The following is a 20,206-nucleotide window of genomic DNA, read 5'->3' on the forward strand; positions in this document are numbered from 1 at the left end:
AGTAATCATACTAAAATAGGTGTTACAGGAAGTACCGGTTACCTCAGGTAGCCTGGTTTATCATTCATCGATCTATATACATTTGTACCGCGACCCAGCAGTCGCCTATTGCTCAGTCCCCCCATTCAAAAGCCCAAATAAGAGCTGGGTCCGCTTCCAGTACTCGTGGGCCGCTTGTTCCATGTTCTTCGTGGCTTTCGCATTCGACTCGAGGCTGCTGCGAAGCATATCAAGCCTCTCCTTTAACTGACCATGCTCGGAGTCTTGAGTTGCTAACGCATCACCTAGGTAGACAGCGTCAAAATACAGCTGCATTCTGCGATCTTGGATATCCTGAGCCCCGTCCGGAGCCTTGTCCTGGGCCTTGTCCTGGGCCTCATTCTCAGATTTTGACTCCTCAACATGGTTACCATCGCCGTTTCGAGCCGGTGGTGTTCCGTTTGTATCCTCCGGAGCAGACTGGGGATTTTCTTCAGCACCGTTAGGCGGCTTCAGATCCTTGACTGCGGAGGCAATAGAAGTCGAGAGTTCTTTCTGTACAGTTTCCTTAAGGACGCGAACGGTGGAGACATCCCAGAGTCCAGTGCCCTGCTGATCCATCGCTCTTACGAGCCGACGCAAGAACTTAAATGTCGATGGCGATGGCAGGACTGGCACTTCTGGATCACCTTCCCAGAGTGTTCTACCTGGCAGTTCACGAGACTTGCTGTTGGAAACAACCGGGGACCGCCAGGTGCCTGCGTGTATGATTATTTCCTTGGCGAGGATTTCCTGCAGGTCTGGTATGATACCCTGAGCGAGCGCGTAGTCACTCGAAATGAACTCCGTAGGAAGATCTCTCCGGACGAGTCGAATGGCCTTGAGCATGAAGGCGGCCTCGCCACTCTGACCCGACTTTGAGAGGGTTTTGAAGGTTTCACCAAACGAGTCCTGAAGAGTATCAAACGACTGCTGGATGGCGGTCTGCAGCGCCTCACGCAGGAGTCGAGGGTCGTCATCGTTCAGGATGGATGGTATATCTACATCGAGGTCCTCATCTTCGCCTTCATCCAGAGCATCTGGCCATCGTGATTGTCGCAGAGCGTCGATGGACTCTTTGGATTGTTGGATGGTGGACAGCCAGGTCTGATAATTCTCTAGAGAAGCAGTTATATCATCGTCACGGCCCAATAACCTATCCATGACTGCTTGTTTGAAAGCGGCAGAGCCATTTGAGTAATCAAGAGAGATCAAGCCATCATCCCAAAGCGATTGAGAAGCTGTGTGTACACGGTCGCTCCAGCTAGACACCGCAGATGCGACACCTTGGCCATACACGTCCAAAGACTTGGCTTGTTCGGAAAGAATCTGCGTAAGCCGCTCGTTGAAAGCGGACCGGATTCCTTCCAGCACCTGTAATGATGAATGCGTAGGTGTAGAGCTGCGAGAGCACAGCCAAAGTTCCAACGTCTTCTCGCGTAGAGAAAGAAGCTTTGAGAAATCTATCCAGTGAGCCAGGCTGCCGCGGCACCCTTGTACAAATTTATCGAAAGCCGGCTTTGACCATTGCTTAATAGTCCTTTCTGCTTCTGATTTCGACAGCTCGCTCAACTTAATCCAAGGCGTGAAGTTGCTGACGTCCGGGGTCACCCAGCGGCCCAAAACGCCGAGATCCAGGTCGTCCAAATTGCGAATGTCGACATCCGTCAAGAGGGGCCGTGCTTTCAGCTTACTGAGCACATCAGAAAGACGGCGGGAAAGCAGAATCTTGGAAGTTTGCAGAGTCCGAATGTATAGTCTTAAGCTGTTCAAAACGTTCTCGCCGGACGGGTCGACGACTTCCAGCTGGCTGCCGATGACGTCCAAGCGGATCTGATGGAAGTAGCGAATGGCGTCGTCTGAAGAAGAGCTGGTTGTTAAACAATATGCCGCCAGAGCTTCTATAATCTCATCCGCAGTGGACTTGGCAGAAGCCAGGCGCTTATCGAGTCTTCGTAGCAGAGTGCGCCGAAGGGAAGCCAGTTGGTTGCGGAGGTTCTCCACGAACGGCGGCACCGTTGTTTGTTGCGAGAGGGTCTTGTGCAGAAGTCGGGAGACAACCATGAGCTTGGCCACCAGCAGGAACGAGCCGCGCCTTCTCAGCAGCCTTGATATTGACACAGCGCAGCGATGAAGTAGAGCGAGCTGACCCCCGAGCGCCCTTTTAGCGGCATCTGTCATCCATCAGCTACCGACTGCCAAAGCCGACTTGACAGAGATACCATACCCTGGTCATGAGCATCCTCCTTTATCTGGTTGTAATGCGTGTGCATCTTCTCCATCAAGCGCGGGTTACATCGTCGTCCTATGTCGGCCAACGTCGAGTCCACGTTTCCCATTTCGGTATTCATCGATACAATCGTCTCGGCGGTACCAACGAGCTCTCGATATCTCGTCCTAGATGCGCGATGAAATCGTTAGCCCAGGCTAAAGCCACTCCGGGGCGTTGTCATCACATACCCAACAAGAGCCCGGAGCCTCTCCTTATTGCTTGCGATGTCGCGGCGCAGCTCCTGCTCCACACGGCGCACAGTGGGAATTGGATAGTGAAAAGCATCCTGCCATGATTTCAGGGCATGAGGATCCGGGCCGTCGGACGCCATGGTGAAGGGGCAGGATGCTGACGGGGGAAGCCAGCAGTGCGGAGGGACAATGGCAACCGGACCCGTTGGCTGATTGATGATGCTACGCAACCCGTATTGACTGGATGACGATCCGCCGTGCCTGAGGCAGCACGTGGCAGGGAACGGTACGGTCATGTCATTCATTACCAACCATGCCGCTTCGGGTGAATTAGTCTTGAGTCATCCCAAAAAAGAAAAACGGCCAGCCCCGCGGACTCACTTTGCGATCAACCCTCTCTCTGCTGCAACCACTCAGTTTGCCTGTCCCTGTCGCGCATCTAGCCACCATGCCTTCGATCGAAGCGGAGGCCCCGGCTCCTGCAGCTGACACCCCTGTTGAGGAGCTGACCAGACTGCCTTTCCCTCCGGTTACCTACTCTCACATCTTACACTGCTCTTATCATGACTGGCAACCTCGGTATGCGCTACACCTCAACACCCCATGGGCGCCGATCAGAGTGCTAACAAACAGCTGTTACCTTGCAGATACCGCACCCACGTCCCCAAATCCCGTCTCATCCCTCTCAACGCCCCCTTCGTTTCCTACCTCCGCGCCGACGGCATCGTCTTGACCCCGGAAGCCGCCCCTCCCACCGACAGCGACAACGACGATACGTTCTCCGATGACGGTGACGAGGCTGAATCTGACCCGTCGATCGAGTGGCCGGAAATCCACGCCCAGGTCAAATCTACGATCGCCGAGTACGGAGGCAAAGTAACGCCGAAGCTGAACTGGAGTGCGCCCAAAGATGCGACCTGGATGTCCGCGACGAACGACACGCAGTGCCGCACCCCCAACGACATCTACCTCCTGCTGAAAAGTAGCGACTTCATTACCCACGATCTGGAACACCCGTTCGATGGCTGCGTGCCCGATACCCCCGACTCCTCCCTCCCACAACCCGAGATCCCCTACCACCTTGTTCTCCGCAAATACGTCAACTTCAACCCCGCGCTAGAGTTCCGATGCTTCGTGCGCAACAGAGTGCTCCTGTGCATTTGCCAGCGTGACCAGAACCATTTCGACTTCCTCTTCCCCATGCGGGATTCCCTCCGCTCCCGGATCCAGTCGTTCTTCGACGAGAAGCTGAAGGATACGTTCCCGGACCCCAGCTTTGCGTTCGATGTCTATATCCCGCCTCCGCATGAGAAGGTGTGGCTCATTGATATCAACCCCTGGGCTGAAAGGACGGATTCGCTTCTGTTCAGCTGGCTGGAGATTCTGCGCATGAAGGACCCTGTCGGTATCCAGGAGGAGGATGATGTGCAGTTTGTCCGGCTTTCCCTCAACGGAGACAATGCCGAGGATTCGGGCCCGGAATCCGAGGAGGAGTCTGAATCCGAGTCGGAAGCCGGTTGCAACGAGGATGATGCTCCCTTGTTCCCGGAATTCCGTCTGATCAAGCGTGACGACCCGGAGGCATACTCTTTCTCGACGCCGCAATACTCGGCACACAAACTGCCGAAGGAGGTAGTGGACGCCTCTCTCACCGGACCTGGTGGCATGAGCGAGTTCCTGGGCCAGTGGCAGGACATTCTCGCGAAGCAGACTCAGGAATCCGACTCCGAAGAAGGCCAATAAACGGTCTGGTCGTTACCATTTTGCATTGCTACAGATCTAGATCTACCAGGTGTTCAGGCATAGCTGGCGTTTCCAATTAGCGCGGAAGGATGGGAAAGGAATCATAAAAGTAAAACTGCTGGTTTATTAAATTGCTTCTATGGCAATGATCTACTCGTAGAACAAACAAGACACCCGCCCCAAATCGATCATCAACCACCCACATCTCCATCTCCAAACAAACCCATAGTTCATACACACAAACCACCAACCCAACCCCAGCCCCCCTAATCTAAAGTTTATGCTTCTTCTCCCCCGACGCCAACTTCCTAAACTCCTCCTGCGGCACCCCACTCAAAAACCTGTCCAAGCCCGCAAAAACCTCCAACCCATTCTGCCGATCCAACAGCTCCCTCTCCGGCCTCCTCACCAACTCCTTAATCTTCAGCAAACTCGACTGATTCAAATGCAACCCCAACCTCTCCTCCACCTCCTGCAGGACCTCGCCCAGAAACCCGTCGGAATCATCACTCCGCCCGGACGGCGCCTCAATCACCTTATTGACGAACCCGGCCGCCACCAGCTCCTCGCAGCTAATACGCTTGCTCATGATGAGCGCCTCGTTGGCTTTCGCGATCCCGAGCCGTTCCACGAACGCCCGCGATGCTCCGCCCTCGGCGACCAGACCCAGCGACGCGAATGGGGTGAGGAGGAAGGTGTGTGGCGCGGCGTAGATGAAATCGGCCATGGCGATTAGCGCGGCGGAGAGCCCGACGGCGGGGCCATTGAGTCCCACGACGAGGATTTTCGAGTGGTGCGCGAAGGTCCGTGTGATGTCGAAGTTGTTGATCACGAAGGAGCGCGCGATTTCCCGTCGTGCTTGGCTGTTGAGGCTGCCGCCGGGGCGGCTGATGGTTACGTCTGCGCCGCTGGAGGGAGGGATTGGGGTGTTAGATTATTTGTTTCTTTCTCTCTTTCTTTCTTTCTTGCTTTCATTTTAATTTATTTCCTTTCTTTATTGGGGCTTTGGGTTGGGTTGGGTTAAACTAGGACATGCTTACGCAGAGAAAAACCGTCCCGTGCCTGTGAGGAGGGTGATAAAGATGTCATCTCTTTTGTCGACTTCGCGGAGCTTTTCTCCGAGCAGGTAGTACAGGTCTTGGTCGAGGGCGTTGAGTTTCTTCGGCCGATTGAGCGTGATGATGGCCAGGCGATCCTGGTATTTGACCGTGATGGCGTCTTCGGTGGACATTTTGCTTGCTTGCTTGCTTGCTTGCTTGCTGGGATGTGGGTGTGCTACCGGGTATGTATGTGGTACTGAATGCTCGGTGTGGTAGTCAAGGAATCGGGATAAGGTACACTTAGGTTCTATAGTTCGTGCGGGTGGACGGTGGTATCGTCAATTCAGACAGATAAGCCGAGTAGATTATGACAATAAAACCAGCAAAAAGGTAAGTATCAGGGACAGAAAGGAACTGTCAACTGCGATGATATCCCAACCGAATAGCAATAGGAGTCCTCCTGCCAACTAACCCAAGTACCAGCCAGGATCCCCAGGCTACCGCTACTAGTTAGTAGTAAGTACGATAGGACATGCGGGGAAACCGATGGACCGAGCAATGAGCCGAGGCCCAAGGCAGACCGGCGGCGGATGAGTAAGATGCATCACATGACCTTATGCACGTGGGGATGTTTGCTCTGTTTGCCGCGTCTCGGCTTGTCAGAAGCTCCGAGATAGTCAGCGGCGAGGCGTATCGGACCATCCAGGATAATTTGTCGTCGGAGACGGAGAACCTCCTGCACGCACGCACGCCTGACATATCAGTGACTGCAATTCAGCAAAAGTAATTGAGCCCCGCTCTTGCAACTGAAGCATATCCGGAAACTAAAAGAATCTCAACCCGACACCCCGAATACCCATTCATCCCACCTCCACAACACGAGACAATACACCATGTCCGCCTTCCTCCGCAAACTCACGGGGGGTAACCTCGAAGTCTTCAAGGTATGTTATATTACCTCGTCCCCATCTCCCTCCCCCTCTCCCTCCCCACATCCATCTACCCCTCTTCCCCAATCCACCACTAACTAACCCACCCACCCAGTTCGGCACGTACATCATCTTCCCCATCGGCTGGATGTACTACTTCGGCACGAACCTCGACGACCGGTTCAGCGTGCCGGGCTTCTGGCCCACAGCCGAACAATCGCACAAGATCCCCCTGGACAAAGAAGAAATCGACCGCGAGCTGGCGCGCATGCGCATGGTGGATGCTGTTAAGCGCGAGAAGCGACAGCGGGAGGCTGCGGCGTTGGAGGCTCAGGCTCAGGCTCAGGCTCAGACACAGGCTGAGTCCGTGAAGGCGGAGTAATCTGTTGTTGGGCTGGGTGGATGACTATATTATGGGGTGATGTTGAGGTTTCTATGTGTTGATGGGTGTGTCTTGCAGGACTATGCCTATCGACCATTTCACGGGGGAGAAGGGACCGGTCTATTCTGCCGGGTCTGGAATGGACGGCTAGTTGTTTGGTTGGCTGTCTGGTTGTGTTTGAAAGGGCGGACCCTTGGGTGTCTGTGTGTATGGGCATATACTCATGCTGATGGGGATACAGATACAGGAGGGGACGTTACACATGTGCCATCTACGATGGTTGCTATTTTGATTTTGTATAACACGCTTTCTGTGAGCATGGCGGGAGTTGTATATTTGGGTGGTTAAATTGGGATTTCTTTTTTGTCTTTCATTATTATTATTCTATTTGAATACACCCCAGCCATCATCGGTCGGGTGGTTGGTTGGTTATACATGGCCCTTGATTTTCAGGCGTTAAGCAAAAGTTTCCGCTCCATTGAAGCAGAGAGCAAATGAAAAAAGAAATGCACTCAACAGCGAGGTGTTGATGGTGATATTAAAAAAATGTTATACCTTCCGTAATCATTATCCTGGACAACAGAACATGCTGCGCCATCCATGTCAATGGATGGATGCATGGAGCAACAGGATGTCAGGCGTTTTCTTTTGTTGGTCATGACAATGGCAATTGACTCGACACGATATTAACAATTAGGGTCGAGGTCGAGGGTAGTTGGTTGAATCGATCAGGACGAGGAAACGAAGATCATGAACGCCTAGGATGCGCCGACCCGCTCTGAACAGTATCGCTCAAACTCCATGAAACCACTTCGCAACACCAGAAGGAACCAGTCGGTGGAGGAGTAGCGCTGTGAATCGTGAAATGCCGAAGTAATGCATGCTCGAGGACAAGAGAGGCATGCGGCGGGTGCGGAGAGCGGAAACTCAAGGCGAAGAAAAGCCCCGATGGTTATCGCAATGAGGAACAAACAAGCCAAGCCATTGAGGGCCGATTGCAGTCCGCAGTTATCACCGACACCAGGGAAAGCCACGCTGTCGCGGTCACCGAAGCAAAGCATGTTACAGTTCCGCAATGGGAGTGGCCGTTACGGCGGCATTTTTGGCCGTTTCGTACATCACAGACCCGCCCTCCCGGAAAACGGAGCTGATGGAGGGGAGGTTGGCAGAGATGAAGGGGCGTTCTCCCACCCAGTAGTAGTATAGGTGGCTATAGATAACCCGGAGATGGTTGGGCAGGTAGACGTAGATGCCTGTGGCAATCATCGAGAGGAGGGTGAGGATGAGGGAGTCTATAACACTTCCAGTTAGCTTATCATGGCTGGCTGCGGGTAAAGGGGATCTCCATGGAATTTCGCGCAGTCTCAGATGGGATTGACGTACTAAAAATGAATTTTTCGGTGGGAGTAAGCATGTACACGGCGAAGGTCACCTCATACTGGTAGATCTTCAGGCGAATCCAGCGCACCATGGAGGTAATGACCCAGAGGAAGAAAGTCATGGCTGACAGGACAGCGATTGACGGTGTTTAGGAGAATAGGAAGTAGATGCACGCCAGCGGAGGGTGTAGAAAGGGTCCAATGAACGTCAGGCGAGGGGAACCCCTGGAGGTGTGTGTTGGTGGTGGGGAGGGGAGGAATTTGGTCGTTGCCCCTGTAGTATAGTAGTCACAGTTGCGCGCGGAGGCGGAGGAGACGAAGCGAGGCGTTCAATGAGCAGCTGAGAAAGGGAAGACAATGAGGATGTAGTTATGGATTAGGCATCCATGATCCGAGCCAAGTCGATTAGGATAGGAAGTCGGGGATGGAGTCCCAGGCAGGCAGGCAGGCACGCGAAAAAAGAAAAAAGCGGGCGAATTGATAGGGAGTTAGGTTTGTCGGAAGAAGGACAGAGAGGTCGAATGTGGCTTGTCTTTATCTCGGACGACTGTGGAGAGAGACGGTCGATTCAGCCAGAGAAGGTGAGGGTCGAGGGCGAAAGTAAGCTGAGGAGGATGTTCAGGATAGAATGGATGGATGGGCAGGGAGCCAAGAATAGCCGGACGGACAGCGAGTCCGGCGGCCGTATTACAGTAAGATTGGATAGCAGCAAATCACCCCATCAAGCCCATGCTCGATCGGGACAACGTTTCAAATTCGACGCCGACACTAACACAGCCACGGGAGAGAAAGGTTCCACCCAGGGTCCAGTATTTCGCAGCCTAAGCATGCAGAGTGCAGGGGAGGAGGATGTTTGGACTCAACCTTGAACCTTGAAAGGGACGGTTTATCTGCGCGATCTGACACGAGTACGACCCTGCGCGGCATCCGTCGGCCCATCTTTGCTGGGCTCTCAACAGTAGATACCGTTGGGGGGAGGGAATGCAACCAACCCTCGCAGGAGGCCTATTTTAGGAGAAATGGACCTGCATCCTGGGAATCATCTAGCACAGCTGTCCATAACGCCGACAGCTAGTCTAATAATTCCCTCCTAGTGAACAACTAAAGTGACTACTGTGACCACTCTGGTATAAGGTACAGGTATAGAATGCCTTAGCGACAGTACCGTATGGTAATCATTTTACATACACTATCTACTACTATCTTGTCCTCCGAACCTCCGATCAACATCCATCATCATCATCATCATCATGAACCTCCTCAACTAACCCCCGAAACGCAATGCACCTAGTCCTACCGATGGACCCGAAACGTCTCATCGTCCGATCACCATGTTCCGCCCCCTGCACCTGACCCCCTCTCTCCAATTCCGATTCCGAACCCTCCTCCCTCTCCCCCCGAGATTCTTCTCCCTCTCCGCCCCCATCCTCGGCGAAAAACCGCTCCCTCCCCGCCTCAAGATCGAAGATGCCGATCTAATCAAATCCTACCTCAAGGGCACCGGCCCGGGAGGCCAGAAAATCGTACGTCGCGGCACACACACACACATACACACACACACACACATTTTCTAAACCGTCCAAATTGCATTGGATTGGATTGAATCGCATCGAATCGACCCGAATCTAATGAGGCTTTCGCTATCTAGAACAAAACCAACTCCGCCGTGCAGCTGATCCACAAGCCCACCGGCGTGGTAATCAAATGTCAAGCGACGCGATCCCGATCCCAGAATGAGAAGACCGCCCGGCAGCTTCTCGCGGATAAGGTGGAGCAGCATCTACACGGGGACCAAAGTCGGGCGGCCATCAAGGTTGAGCGCGCAAGGAAGAAGAAGGCCAGTTCGATGAAGAAGAGCCGGCGGAAGTACCGGGAGCTTGAAGAGGGTAAGGAAGTCGCGCGAGCTGACGAGGAAGATGTCCCGGTGGACGTCACAGGTAAAGACGGTGTTAGAGAGACGAAGGAATAGATCCTGCCTTGACTGCTCAATTGGCAGCTGGGGCTGAAGCCGTGTGGGGGTAGAAGTTGACCGTGTCTATCTGAATTTCACACCCGTGCCCGACGCAGAAAGATCTGAGTCTAGCAATTGAAGGGCTACCCAACGCCGGAATAGACATGAGCCACGAGACTCGAACGCCGTTTACGCGTTCTACTGTATACTTGCTATAAATGGACACATCAATATCATCTAACTTTATTCATTATAACATGCAGTGGGGAATTTTAATCCGTTGGACAATTCGTCCGTTTCGTGAACCCTTTCTTTCTTTCTTTTTTTTTAGAAATGCGGACAGTCCAAGGATATCAACGTTTGGACATGGCAATTATATCTGCTCCAGACGATTTATGCAAGTGGCCTGATAGATGCTCATCCGATGTAACTGAGCAGCACAGTCTTGGCCTGGGCCTCGAGACGCTCTTGCACGAATCCAGAAATCCGTCCGTTATACTTCTTGTCCGCCTCCTTCAAGTACGCACCGGTCCAGATCTTAAGGTCGGCTCCGGTCTCCGGCCACGGGTCCTTGGTCACAGGACGCACGGTGTTAAGCGCCGTGAAACCAACTCCGAATGCCATATCCTCGACATCCTGCTCGGCGATGAGATCATCCTTGCTGGCGGGGAGAGGAGGAAGCTCCAGAAGCTTGAGAAGAGCCTCGCAGGTGAAGCCCCAGCCCTTCTTGTAGCGGTTCGCAAAGGCGTCCGAGTTGGCAAGCGTCTTCGTGAACGACAGGACAGCCGTCTTGCGGTCCAACGGGCGAGCAAGCTTCTGCGTTTCGGGAAGGATGATGTTGAGGTAGATAGGAGTGAAAAGTCTAGTGGCAATTAGCATGTCAACCCATACCAAAGGATCATATTGCAGGATGCTTACCCTTCTTGGACCTTATCCGTCACTTGAATAACAAAGTCCGCGCTGTATCCCTTCTCGTCTTGCGCAGAAACGAAGTGGAAGAAACGGACAAAGCGAAGGGTGAGGGTTTCGGTCTTGGAGTTCTGCAGGCGAGTAAGAATGATCTGCATGATCGAAACAAAGTATTGTTCAAGCAACGCCCTATTGAAGAGTTAGTGAGAATAATCACTAGATGGGCTGCCATTTCACGTACGATGGGAAGCCCGTAACCACCGCTTCCAGAAGGTCAAATCCATAGCCCTCGTTGGCCTTTGTGGAGAGCAACTTCTGGAAGATACCAAGGATAGGGCCAATCTGCTCGTTTTGGATGATATATTGAGAGCCGCGGGGAATGATTCCCGACAGGAGCCGCACAAGCGCAGGGATGTTTCCCTTCGATTCCCACATGACGGGCATGAGGATCGGGGCAATCAAATTCTGATAGTAGTCGGGCAATGACCCCGAGGGGTTGGCCTCAAGAAGAGCAGCAAACAACTGGAAGATGTAAGGCATGAATTCTGGAACAAATGTCAGTCACTGTGCAACAGTCTTCTGATAAATTCGGCCTACCTTGCACGTCTCCCTGGAGGATTTCCGCGAAGGGAGGGTAAAGAGCTTGCTCCAATTTGTCGGGATTGGCAGGCGCAGCAAATCTGGAATCATCGGTTAGCGTCTATAACTAGTAGATGCTGGAATATACATACCGGATAAACGCTCCCAAAGCCTCGAAGTGGAAGTAGTAGAATCTAGGGTTGCTTGGGTTGCTGCTAATGACTCTGGTGATAGTGATCAGGTGCTGCAGGACACTGTCGGTGTGCGGAATCACACCCTCCTTGATGACGATCAGGACTCTCATAGCGCATCTCATCAGGAACTCGTTCTCCTGTACCTTCTGAGGGGCCGGGTCCTTCTCGATCAAGGAGAAAATGTGTTCCAACAGATCCTTGGCTAGCGGTGTGATTGTGCTGGGAGCGACGACCGGTTGGCTCTGGCTATCGGTAAGGTACAGCACACGCTCAACGGCGATAGCCGCATAGCTGTAGACAACATAGTTGGAGGACCCAAGGTGCTTGACCAGCATAGGAAGCACCTCCTGCCACTGTTCCTTGGTAATGATGCTCCGGAACAGGTAGAGGTACTTGATGGCGTCCACCTTGAGGATGGGGTGCACACCATCGTCAGTGACCAAGTCCGCGGCAAGATGCTTCTGGAAGAAATCCGTGATGCTAATCAACTTGTTTGTAGCAGTGACACCGTGGCTAGCGGTGGCAGTTCCCTTCGCCGCAATTGCAGAGAAGAGATAAGTGGCAGTGTCCTTAGCCTTCCAGTTGGAAGCGGGATCCTTCGCATACTCGGCAAGGTAGTGCTCGGTGTATCTGAGGACAACTCCCGTCACAGACTCCTCAAACCTCTCGGCCAGACGCCTGAGGAAGTCGGTGGCGGCGCGCCGCCTAGTGTCGCTATCCGAACCTTCAAGATCGCGGCGAATAAACTCGATCGGCTCATCCTCAAAAAGCTCCTCGTCGGACTCGCGCAGGCTGACGTTGGGCAGAATAACCTTTTCGATGATCTGACCAAGCGTGCCTTCGGCTTGGAAGACAAGCGCGTGTTCCGTCATGCCCGCAATTGAAGTCAAGAACTGCAGGGCCTTGCTAACAAGAATATCGTACTTGGTCTCCTGGCTAATGGTTGTCAAGAAACTCCACGAGCTCTCCACAAATTGTCCAACGTGTGCCTGGAACTCGTCCATATACTTCTGGACGTACAATGTCAACACTTGGAAGATCCCCGCCCGGGCGAACTCCAATTGTCCCGCTTCGGTTTCGTCATCGGTGTGCAACAGTTGGTTGTCGTAAGTCAGATACTTAAGTAAAAGTGAAGCTATCCCTGAAATGTTTTCCTCGAACATGGGAGGAAGGTCGTGGCAAGAAAGGTCATACATCAACTTGACCATCAAGTTGAGCTGGGTGAATCCCTGGATGAGATTCTCTTTGTTTGATTTGTTCTCCTCAAGATAGGCGTCCAATCCCTAGATGATCATCAAGGTCAATTACACATCCCCTGTGGCTTTTGAAGCCCTAACATGGGGGGTGGGCAAGGGCAGTGGAACTTACCTCGAAAAGCGCCAAGAAGGGGGTACCGAATCTTTCAAGGACGTGGTTGATTTCGCTGTACAGCTCATCCGACCGGAAAAGGGGCCTCCACCTCTTAAAGATTGAGTGCGCAACTTGTAGGACACCGTTGTTGACAGCAGGGTTCTTCGGTTGGAGTCTGGAGACGAGATCCTACGAACATCAGTTAGAAAAAACACGCCGGGGAAAATACGGCACAGTGGGCGCTTACATCCACAAGTGTGTCCCACCGCTGCCAGAAATCACTGTCGGCGATGACACTGACAGCCTCACCCAGCTGAGTCTGAATGCCCGCAGGGACAGAAATCATCAGGCTGATGAGCTCCAGCTTGATGGTCGTAACCTCCTCCGGCTGAAGTTTGTAATTTCCATCTTCATCAGTCCAGTTTCTCTTGATGAAGTTCTTGAAGAACAGCGCGCTCGCAAGACGAGTGTTGTAGGGGTAGGAAGCGGAGGCGGTGATCTGAAGAAGCTGCAACGAGAAGCCCGGTTTTTTTTCTTCCTGGCGGATAGCAATCTCAGCTGGTAGCGAGTTGAGTTAGTATCTCTACATGAGGCCAGCAAAAAGGAACGTGGAGGGTAGTTCAACGGTCCAGAATTATCGAAAGCGGGGGGGGATTTACGAACCTTGCTTGTGTTGCCTGGGATCCAAGCTTGCGTCGAGGAGCTGCGCAACAGCCCCAAGATCAGCCATTTTGGAGCGGGGATGATATTAGGAAGCCCGGACAGAGGAACCAAGGGGGGGGACTGGTCTGAGATATGAGTTCGGGGCGGAGGGAGAGCGATGATTGAAGGAGGAGGGCGAAATGCCTGGCAACCCAGCAGATACTGTCAAATGGCTCAGGAAAAGCCGTGGGGAGGGGAGCTTGATTCCTGGACGGGCAGTTTGTTTGGCGGTTGCTTTGCAAAATACGGGCGGTGAAGGCACCGCGGGGTGGTTCTGCCGGTCAGGTGATGGTGCGGATCAAAGCGGTGCCGCGGTGCCGAAGGGCCGCCAGATCATCATCATCGATGCTCGGAGGGGAAAAGTGGCTTGGCGCACTTTTGCTCTCAATATAACCCCAGTATCACTTATCTACGGTGTAGCTCCCCCCCCCCCCCACCCCGCCGTCGCTTCTTTGTCTGGCTGTGCCGGCTCAGCCGTATTCCCTTTGTCTCGCCTATAGGTTGAATTACATTCTTTTGACCGGTTCTCTCGACACGGTTGCGGTGCGCTCTCCCAGGTTGTGCCCACTGATATATCACTTGGGGCAGCTCGCCCGGTGTAACGTCCCGATTAAAGCCTCATATATCCCTCTGCGGGCCTGCGGTTGCCTCTGATCCCTTCATGTGACCTGCCAATGGTATGTGAGATCTCGTGTGAATTGGTCCACCGATGTAGACCTGGTCAGTTCCAGCTGACAAGTGACCTCCGTGGCCTCTAGTCATAACCCCGTCGCTGACTAGTCATCGGGCAGATATATAACAACCACCCTTTGCCCTGAAGAACCCCATACTGCCCTTCGTCCCTTCGGACGCATGTCTTCTGACGATGCTCCATCACCATATCATTCTAAGCACACAGCATCCAGTTTTGTCGACGTTATCCGGTCACTAGGTGTTGCCCGCCCGAAGTCGCTTTCCCCGGTCTCGCTACAGGACAGCAGCGATTCTCTCTCACTGTCAACGGATGGACGCAGAAGCAGTCGGATTGCGCTGGGATTCGAATCAATGCATCGTGGTAGCGTCGTGTCTAGCTCCTCCGACCCCTCGGGTGCGCGGGACTTCGATACGTCCGTCCGAACATTGGCGCAGAGGCAATCTTTAGGTCATGCCATTGACGAGGCGGAGCAGATATCGAAGTCGCTTCAGTGGTTTACCCCGGAACAGTCTCTCGCTTTCTGGGAGGCTGGAACGTATCTATTACACCATGAAAGCTCACCGGAAGCCCGGCGGAGTGGTTCGGTGTTGCTAGAGGCCGTTGCGGCCCGGCAAGATCTGTCTCCAGCAGCGCGACGTATCATCTTTGAGTCGATCTCAAGCCCCTCGGAAAACGATGTTATCCCCGCACGTATCCAGTCCTTGATAGCCCTATCTGATCATGGCAGAAAACTGGAGTTTGCTACCTCCTCTGTGCTCCCTGTGATATCGTCTTGTCTGGTCCCATTGTATGAACTGATCTCAACCGCACGATTAAAAGCAAGAAAGTCGAAAGTCGGGAAGACAAATGGGCTAGGATACGATGGAGCGGTCTTGGATGACCTACTGCAGTTTGCAGTCGACCTAATCACCCTGCAGCGGAAGCCACCGAGCAGTGAAGAAGTTCAGATCTTGCTGGAACAGATTTTTACCATCTGCAGAAAGACGAGCGTTGCTGGTGATATCAAGAACTCACTGAGTGTGTTCGATGCCCTTATACTCTATGCGGACGTTCCCGATGGAAGTTTCATTCCGATGCTGGAGGTCTTGTGCAGCATTCACGCATCCGTCAAGTCCCTGTCGGGTCCCACATCCAGAGCTGTTCGGAATCTGGCGAAGTCCAGAAGACAACTGGAAATGGCGGAGAATCTATACACGTTTCTGTCAGAGTCCTCTGGTGAAAAGAGTCGTAATCTCAATGTTGTCCGGGGAGCAGTATATGTCTTTATGGATCTTGTACGCGCGCATGGTCAGGACGGGATACCGGAACTCCAGTTCAACCGTCTGATAGACGCTCTTGGGGTGGTTGTGGTGAACAAAGACGATGGTCGGTTGGAGGCGGATATTTTGGAGCTATGTCTAAACATTTTAGAAGGTGACTTTGTTACCGTTGCGCTGGAAAAGAACTGGAACGGGTTTGTGAATGTGTTGAATTCGTGTTCCCTGCGGGCTGTCGACGAGCCGGAAGAGTCCTCACCGGCCACGCCTGACGCACAGCCACTCCTCCCAAGAGGCAGCGTGTTGGACGACACGCGATCTAACATCCTAGCCAATGTCATCCAAATCGCGTCAACCTTGGAGACCCTTTGGGATCGCTTAAACCATCAGCAACGACTAGACTCTGCGCGCTTCCTGATGAACGCCTGCCGATACATCGAGCCTCCGCAGGCTGAACTCGTCCTTGACACGATCAGGACGGAGGGATTCTGCTCCCCCGAGTCTCCTGGCTGGGTCGAACAATGCCAACGAGTCATCCGCAGCTTCGTTCGCGCCCGGAACAAACCGTCTGACATCAGAATCCTAGCCCTGGACACCATCAAAGATTCCTTCAACAGCTATGATTCTCTGGTTCTTTTCCAAAAAGAGGGCCTTCTCAGCCTCATGTTGGAGAAATTTGCTGACGAGGATGACATTCTGTTCCTAGAATCGTTGGTCTCTTTTCTTGTTGACACTTCTGTTCTTGCCAGCGATGGCGATACCTTCAAGCAATTGGTGGACATTTTAAGCTCGCCCATGAATAAAGATCTGGACAAGGAAGGTGCTCTCGGATCGGAGTCTTCGACCTTGTCTTCGGAACGTCCTTCTTATAACAGTGTGCTGGAGTTATCCTTGGCCAATGTGTGCACCGTTGGGCTTGTCCGGATGTTTTTGAGAACGTTGAATGTGTCGGCGACCAAGGCAGCTTCGGCTTACGAGGCCCTTTTGATGATTGCCCATTCCTCCGACCGTCCGGCAGACGCACGTTTGACTTCCCTGAAGCTATTGTTCAGACTGCGTTGTGATTCTTCTGGGTCGATCACTGTGACCTCGGTCTCTGAAATTGACTTCATGATGAATATCTCCGGGCGGAATTTTGAAGCGGGTTCCAAATCACATGAAGACTATGCCGGCGATCATGACAATGATAGTGATCAAGGGCGGCCAGCAGCCCATAGGAGACACTCAACTAAAGAGCCATCTGCTAGTATCTTGTCTAGGTCCACGGGGCGGAACTCAAGCATTCCCATTCGGGCTGCGAAACTCACTCCCCCCATTTGGACGTTTGCCGCCCCGCAGGTCCTTCCTGAAGCCCCTCCAGATGAATCGAGTCCGTTCGTATACGCTTATGCTACTCCGGACACAATCCACCATATTGAGTCAGAGCCGGCCCAGAAGGTGGCATTGAAGGCAAATATGTGGCTCGAAACTGTCATCTCACTGTTGCAACGAGAAACCAATTGGGACCTCTACAGCTATGTTCTTGCTCATCTTGCGACCCAGCTTCATAACAAGGACCTCTTCAGCAATGCAGTTCCGCAGATTAAACTTCTACGCAGTATCCTTTGTGATCAGGTCAAAAATGATTCCTTCCGCGAACCGCCAGCGACTACTGGTGCAAAGAAGACCGACGTTGCTGGCTACATTTTCGACTTTCTGTGCGCGTTGATCAGCTACCATGGTCACTTTGCTAAAAGTGAACAAGATGAGCTTGTTCGGGCGTTCATGATGGGTATCATAGGATCCTGGGGAAGTACCTCGCGCGGATGTATACACGCACTCTCTGTCTGCTGCCACGAAATTCCGCTTTCGGTGACAAAATCTCTCAACGGCATTCTTGACAAGATGTCCAAAGTCATCACATTGGCCAATCTTGCTGTGCATATTCTGGAATTCTTGGCTCTTCTTGCACGTCTGCCCGATGTCTATATCAATCTGCGCGAAGAGGAGATTCGTACTGTCTTTGGAATCTGCGTCCGTTTCTTACAGACTTCCAGAGAGCACCGGTTCAAGGCATCTGAGTCTCCTACGAGGGGCGCCCATGTTTCGACCAGGACTGGTAGGGAGTCCTTGGCTTCTCCCGCAGACTCGTCGGATCCTTCACTTCAGGACGGAATGTCAAGATACATCTATACACTCACGTACCATGTCATGATTTTCTGGTTCTTGTCTTTGAAATTGCAGGATCGAGCGAAACATGTGAACTGGATAACTAGTAGACTGATCTACACAGATGAGCATGAGAAGGAAACGGTTGAAGAGCCAAGCCAGGTGTTTATTGACCTGATGCAGAGGGCGGCTTTCTCGGACTTGGGCGATACTATTCCGTATTCCACATTCCCCCCGAGCCCAGAAGACGGACCTGCAGTCACGAAGTCATGGATTGTGGGAATGAGCATAGTGACCGTTGAGACAGCTGGTGTGTCGGGTTTGACTCAAATCACGAAGAGACAGGCGTCGGGAACTACGTATGCAACATACCAGCAACGCACTGCACCCGTTCTCCCTCATCAGGTTCCCTCAACGCCGGACGCTCACTTGCATTCCGACACCTTGCGTACTGCGGTCCTTCCGAGCCACATCATCATGCAGCTGACCACCACGGCGTTTCCCACACCTACTGTGATGCAACCTATTCCGCTTCCTGACGACGATATCACCCGTCGGGCCCTGACCACTTTCGATCGCAATGATATTGTGGACGGACACAAGATCGGCGTCATATATATCGATAACGGCCAGACCACCGAAGCTGAGATACTGTCCAACACCGGCGGCAGCGCGGATTACGAATATTTCCTGTCAAGACTCGGAACCAAGGTCCCGCTCCAGGGTGCGCGCTTCAATACCCAAGGGCTGCACGCGGATTTTGACGGAGAGTCTACTTACGCATGGCGCGATCGAGTGACTGAGATCGTCTACCACGTGGCAACAATGATGCCTACGAACTTTGACACCGATCCGTCGTGCGTCGGCAAGAAACGCCACCTCGGAAATGATTATGTCAACATTGTATTCAATCGATCGAACACGCCGTTCAACTTCAACACGATCCCTTCCCAGTTCAACTTCGTCAACATTGTCATCACCCCGGTGTGTCGCATCACCAATGAGCCCGGCACTGCAGAGTCAAAGCGCACCGACTTCGACAGCCTATTCTACCAGGTGCGGGTGATGAGCAAGCCCGGGTTTCCAGAAATCTCGCCTGCCGCCACGCCAAAGATCATCTCCGCGAAGAACCTTGCCCCATTCGTCCGTATCCTCGCGCTCAACGCCTCCGTGTTCTCGCTCGTCTGGGACAGCGAAGGAGGCGAGCACATCTCGTCCTGGCGCAACCGACTGCGGCAGATCAAACGACTCCGCGAACGCGCTCTCGGATCCCAGGCCCAAAGCTCCGAAGCTGCAGAAGGCACCTATCCCGCTCAGCGCCGCAACACCAAAGCCAACATCTTCTCCGAGGAGGTGCCCTCGCGCAACACTTCCGTCCACACCGACTTCGCCACAGACTGGAATGCCGCCGCCGACGCCCATATTCTGGAGAACTTGGACTTTTCGCGCTGGGGTCGCTGAGGCACAGACAAGAAACTCACTTGTTGTATCCCGATTGTACTTAGCGTGTGTTTGGGGGGGGTTACAACAACCAACGGGAAAGAGATGGCTGGCTTGACAAAAAATAACTCCCTTCTTCTGGTTTTTCTTTTCTTTTTTTTTTTCTGCTTCTTCTTTGCCCTCATGATCCACTTGCCACGACCCGATCGATGATTGTACATCTTAACTTGAAGCTTTTGAAGCCTGTGTAAATACCCCTCTTTGTTCTTACAGCACCACACAAAAGTTCACTTGTTTTTTTTTTTTTTTTTTTCTCGTGTCGTGAGAGATGGCATCTGTCATCTGGCTTACATGCCCTGGAATGAATCAATCAATGTCTAAAAATTTTTATTGAAAAGATAGTTAACTGCGCACCCGTGGTACTATTGTAAAAACCACGCTTCTTGGATTTTCTTATAGAGTAGAATTACCACCACAACTTTTCATATCCCATATCAACACACCCTCAATCTTTTTACTAATATAAGATATGATACCAGTCTATTTATTCATTGATTATTAACAACTATTAATCTTTTAACTAGGGAAGCTTATACTAGGGTAACTTTAGACCATATTTAACTTTAGCCTTCATCTTTGTAGAATATAGATTCATTGATGACATCTTCTACTATTTTGCGTATGTATATCATACGTACATATAGTAATATCTTTCCTCCCTTGCAATTGTCTATATAAACAAATTCACCCTACCATTCAGTTACACCGTCCAGAGTAGCATTATGAAGGAAGGGTTGGTTATTGTTTTATATATACTAGTAGTAGTCCTGGGGCTGCCTGATCAAGATCAATTACTACACTTAGTACTAACTACATATAACTACTAGTTAACGAACCCAACCCAACCCGCAACTACCGGGGATAACAGTCATACATAGTACTATCATTATTACAACATCCAAAAATATATTTCATATCTACTTAGAAAGATAAACTGGAAGTAGGATATAATAATAATAATAATCATAA

At 52.2% G+C, this 20,206-nt stretch overlaps 9 protein-coding genes across 9 annotated transcripts; 5 read left to right on the forward strand and 4 right to left on the reverse strand.

Annotated features, from left to right (window-relative positions):
* Positions 1-42: 42 nt before the first annotated feature.
* Positions 43-2,580, reverse strand: BO70DRAFT_364870 (uncharacterized protein). Its single transcript, XM_025543923.1, has one exon. It carries the CDS (start codon positions 2,197-2,199, stop codon positions 106-108), a length of 2,094 nt encoding a protein of 697 aa, XP_025396446.1. The 5' UTR covers positions 2,200-2,580; the 3' UTR covers positions 43-105.
* BO70DRAFT_364871 (uncharacterized protein) lies at positions 2,114-2,675 on the forward strand. The gene is made up of 3 exons (XM_025543924.1): positions 2,114-2,192; positions 2,246-2,415; positions 2,479-2,675. Exons 2-3 carry the CDS (start codon positions 2,253-2,255, stop codon positions 2,583-2,585), a joined length of 270 nt encoding a protein of 89 aa, XP_025396447.1. The 5' UTR covers positions 2,114-2,192; positions 2,246-2,252; the 3' UTR covers positions 2,586-2,675.
* A 206-nt stretch (positions 2,676-2,881) lies between these two features.
* cdc123 (cell proliferation protein CDC123) lies at positions 2,882-4,344 on the forward strand. The gene is made up of 2 exons (XM_025541375.1): positions 2,882-3,060; positions 3,129-4,344. Exons 1-2 carry the CDS (start codon positions 2,930-2,932, stop codon positions 4,222-4,224), a joined length of 1,227 nt encoding a protein of 408 aa, XP_025396448.1. The 5' UTR covers positions 2,882-2,929; the 3' UTR covers positions 4,225-4,344.
* A 58-nt stretch (positions 4,345-4,402) lies between these two features.
* On the reverse strand, positions 4,403-5,785 carry BO70DRAFT_342321 (dodecenoyl-CoA isomerase). Its single transcript, XM_025541376.1, has 2 exons — positions 5,265-5,785; positions 4,403-5,132 (listed from the first exon to the last, which is right to left on the reverse strand). Exons 1-2 carry the CDS (start codon positions 5,453-5,455, stop codon positions 4,496-4,498), a joined length of 828 nt encoding a protein of 275 aa, XP_025396449.1. The 5' UTR covers positions 5,456-5,785; the 3' UTR covers positions 4,403-4,495.
* Positions 5,786-6,157: 372 nt separating this feature from the next.
* BO70DRAFT_298047 (uncharacterized protein) lies at positions 6,158-6,575 on the forward strand (the record flags this gene model as incomplete). The annotated part of the gene is made up of 2 exons (XM_025539592.1): positions 6,158-6,208; positions 6,309-6,575. 2 exons carry the CDS (start codon positions 6,158-6,160, stop codon positions 6,573-6,575), a joined length of 318 nt encoding a protein of 105 aa, XP_025396450.1.
* A 639-nt stretch (positions 6,576-7,214) lies between these two features.
* On the reverse strand, positions 7,215-8,208 carry BO70DRAFT_116783 (serine palmitoyltransferase small subunit family protein). Its single transcript, XM_025537920.1, has 2 exons — positions 7,959-8,208; positions 7,215-7,867 (listed from the first exon to the last, which is right to left on the reverse strand). Exons 1-2 carry the CDS (start codon positions 8,074-8,076, stop codon positions 7,638-7,640), a joined length of 348 nt encoding a protein of 115 aa, XP_025396451.1. The 5' UTR covers positions 8,077-8,208; the 3' UTR covers positions 7,215-7,637.
* A 1,143-nt stretch (positions 8,209-9,351) lies between these two features.
* On the forward strand, positions 9,352-9,872 carry BO70DRAFT_279587 (peptide chain release factor family protein; the record flags this gene model as incomplete). Its single annotated transcript, XM_025539005.1, has 2 exons — positions 9,352-9,477; positions 9,603-9,872. Coding segments are annotated over 2 exons (396 nt in total), but the record flags the coding sequence as incomplete, so codon positions are not given.
* A 265-nt stretch (positions 9,873-10,137) lies between these two features.
* BO70DRAFT_320646 (putative chromosome segregation protein Cse1) lies at positions 10,138-13,805 on the reverse strand. Its single transcript, XM_025540486.1, has 8 exons — positions 13,601-13,805; positions 13,185-13,495; positions 12,956-13,126; positions 11,546-12,870; positions 11,412-11,494; positions 11,056-11,359; positions 10,824-11,003; positions 10,138-10,767 (listed from the first exon to the last, which is right to left on the reverse strand). The coding sequence occupies exons 1-8, from the start codon at positions 13,665-13,667 to the stop codon at positions 10,323-10,325; spliced, it is 2,886 nt and encodes a 961-aa protein (XP_025396453.1). The 5' UTR covers positions 13,668-13,805; the 3' UTR covers positions 10,138-10,322.
* A 403-nt stretch (positions 13,806-14,208) lies between these two features.
* Positions 14,209-19,520, forward strand: BO70DRAFT_320648 (putative GTPase activating protein (Tsc2)). The gene has a single exon (XM_025540487.1). The coding sequence runs from the start codon at positions 14,492-14,494 to the stop codon at positions 19,196-19,198; it is 4,707 nt and encodes a 1,568-aa protein (XP_025396454.1). The 5' UTR covers positions 14,209-14,491; the 3' UTR covers positions 19,199-19,520.
* Positions 19,521-20,206: the final 686 nt, after the last annotated feature.

The sequence above is a fragment of the Aspergillus heteromorphus genome (genome assembly GCF_003184545.1).
Source record: "Aspergillus heteromorphus CBS 117.55 chromosome Unknown BO70scaffold_26, whole genome shotgun sequence".
Taxonomy (NCBI): Eukaryota; Fungi; Ascomycota; class Eurotiomycetes; order Eurotiales; family Aspergillaceae; genus Aspergillus; species Aspergillus heteromorphus.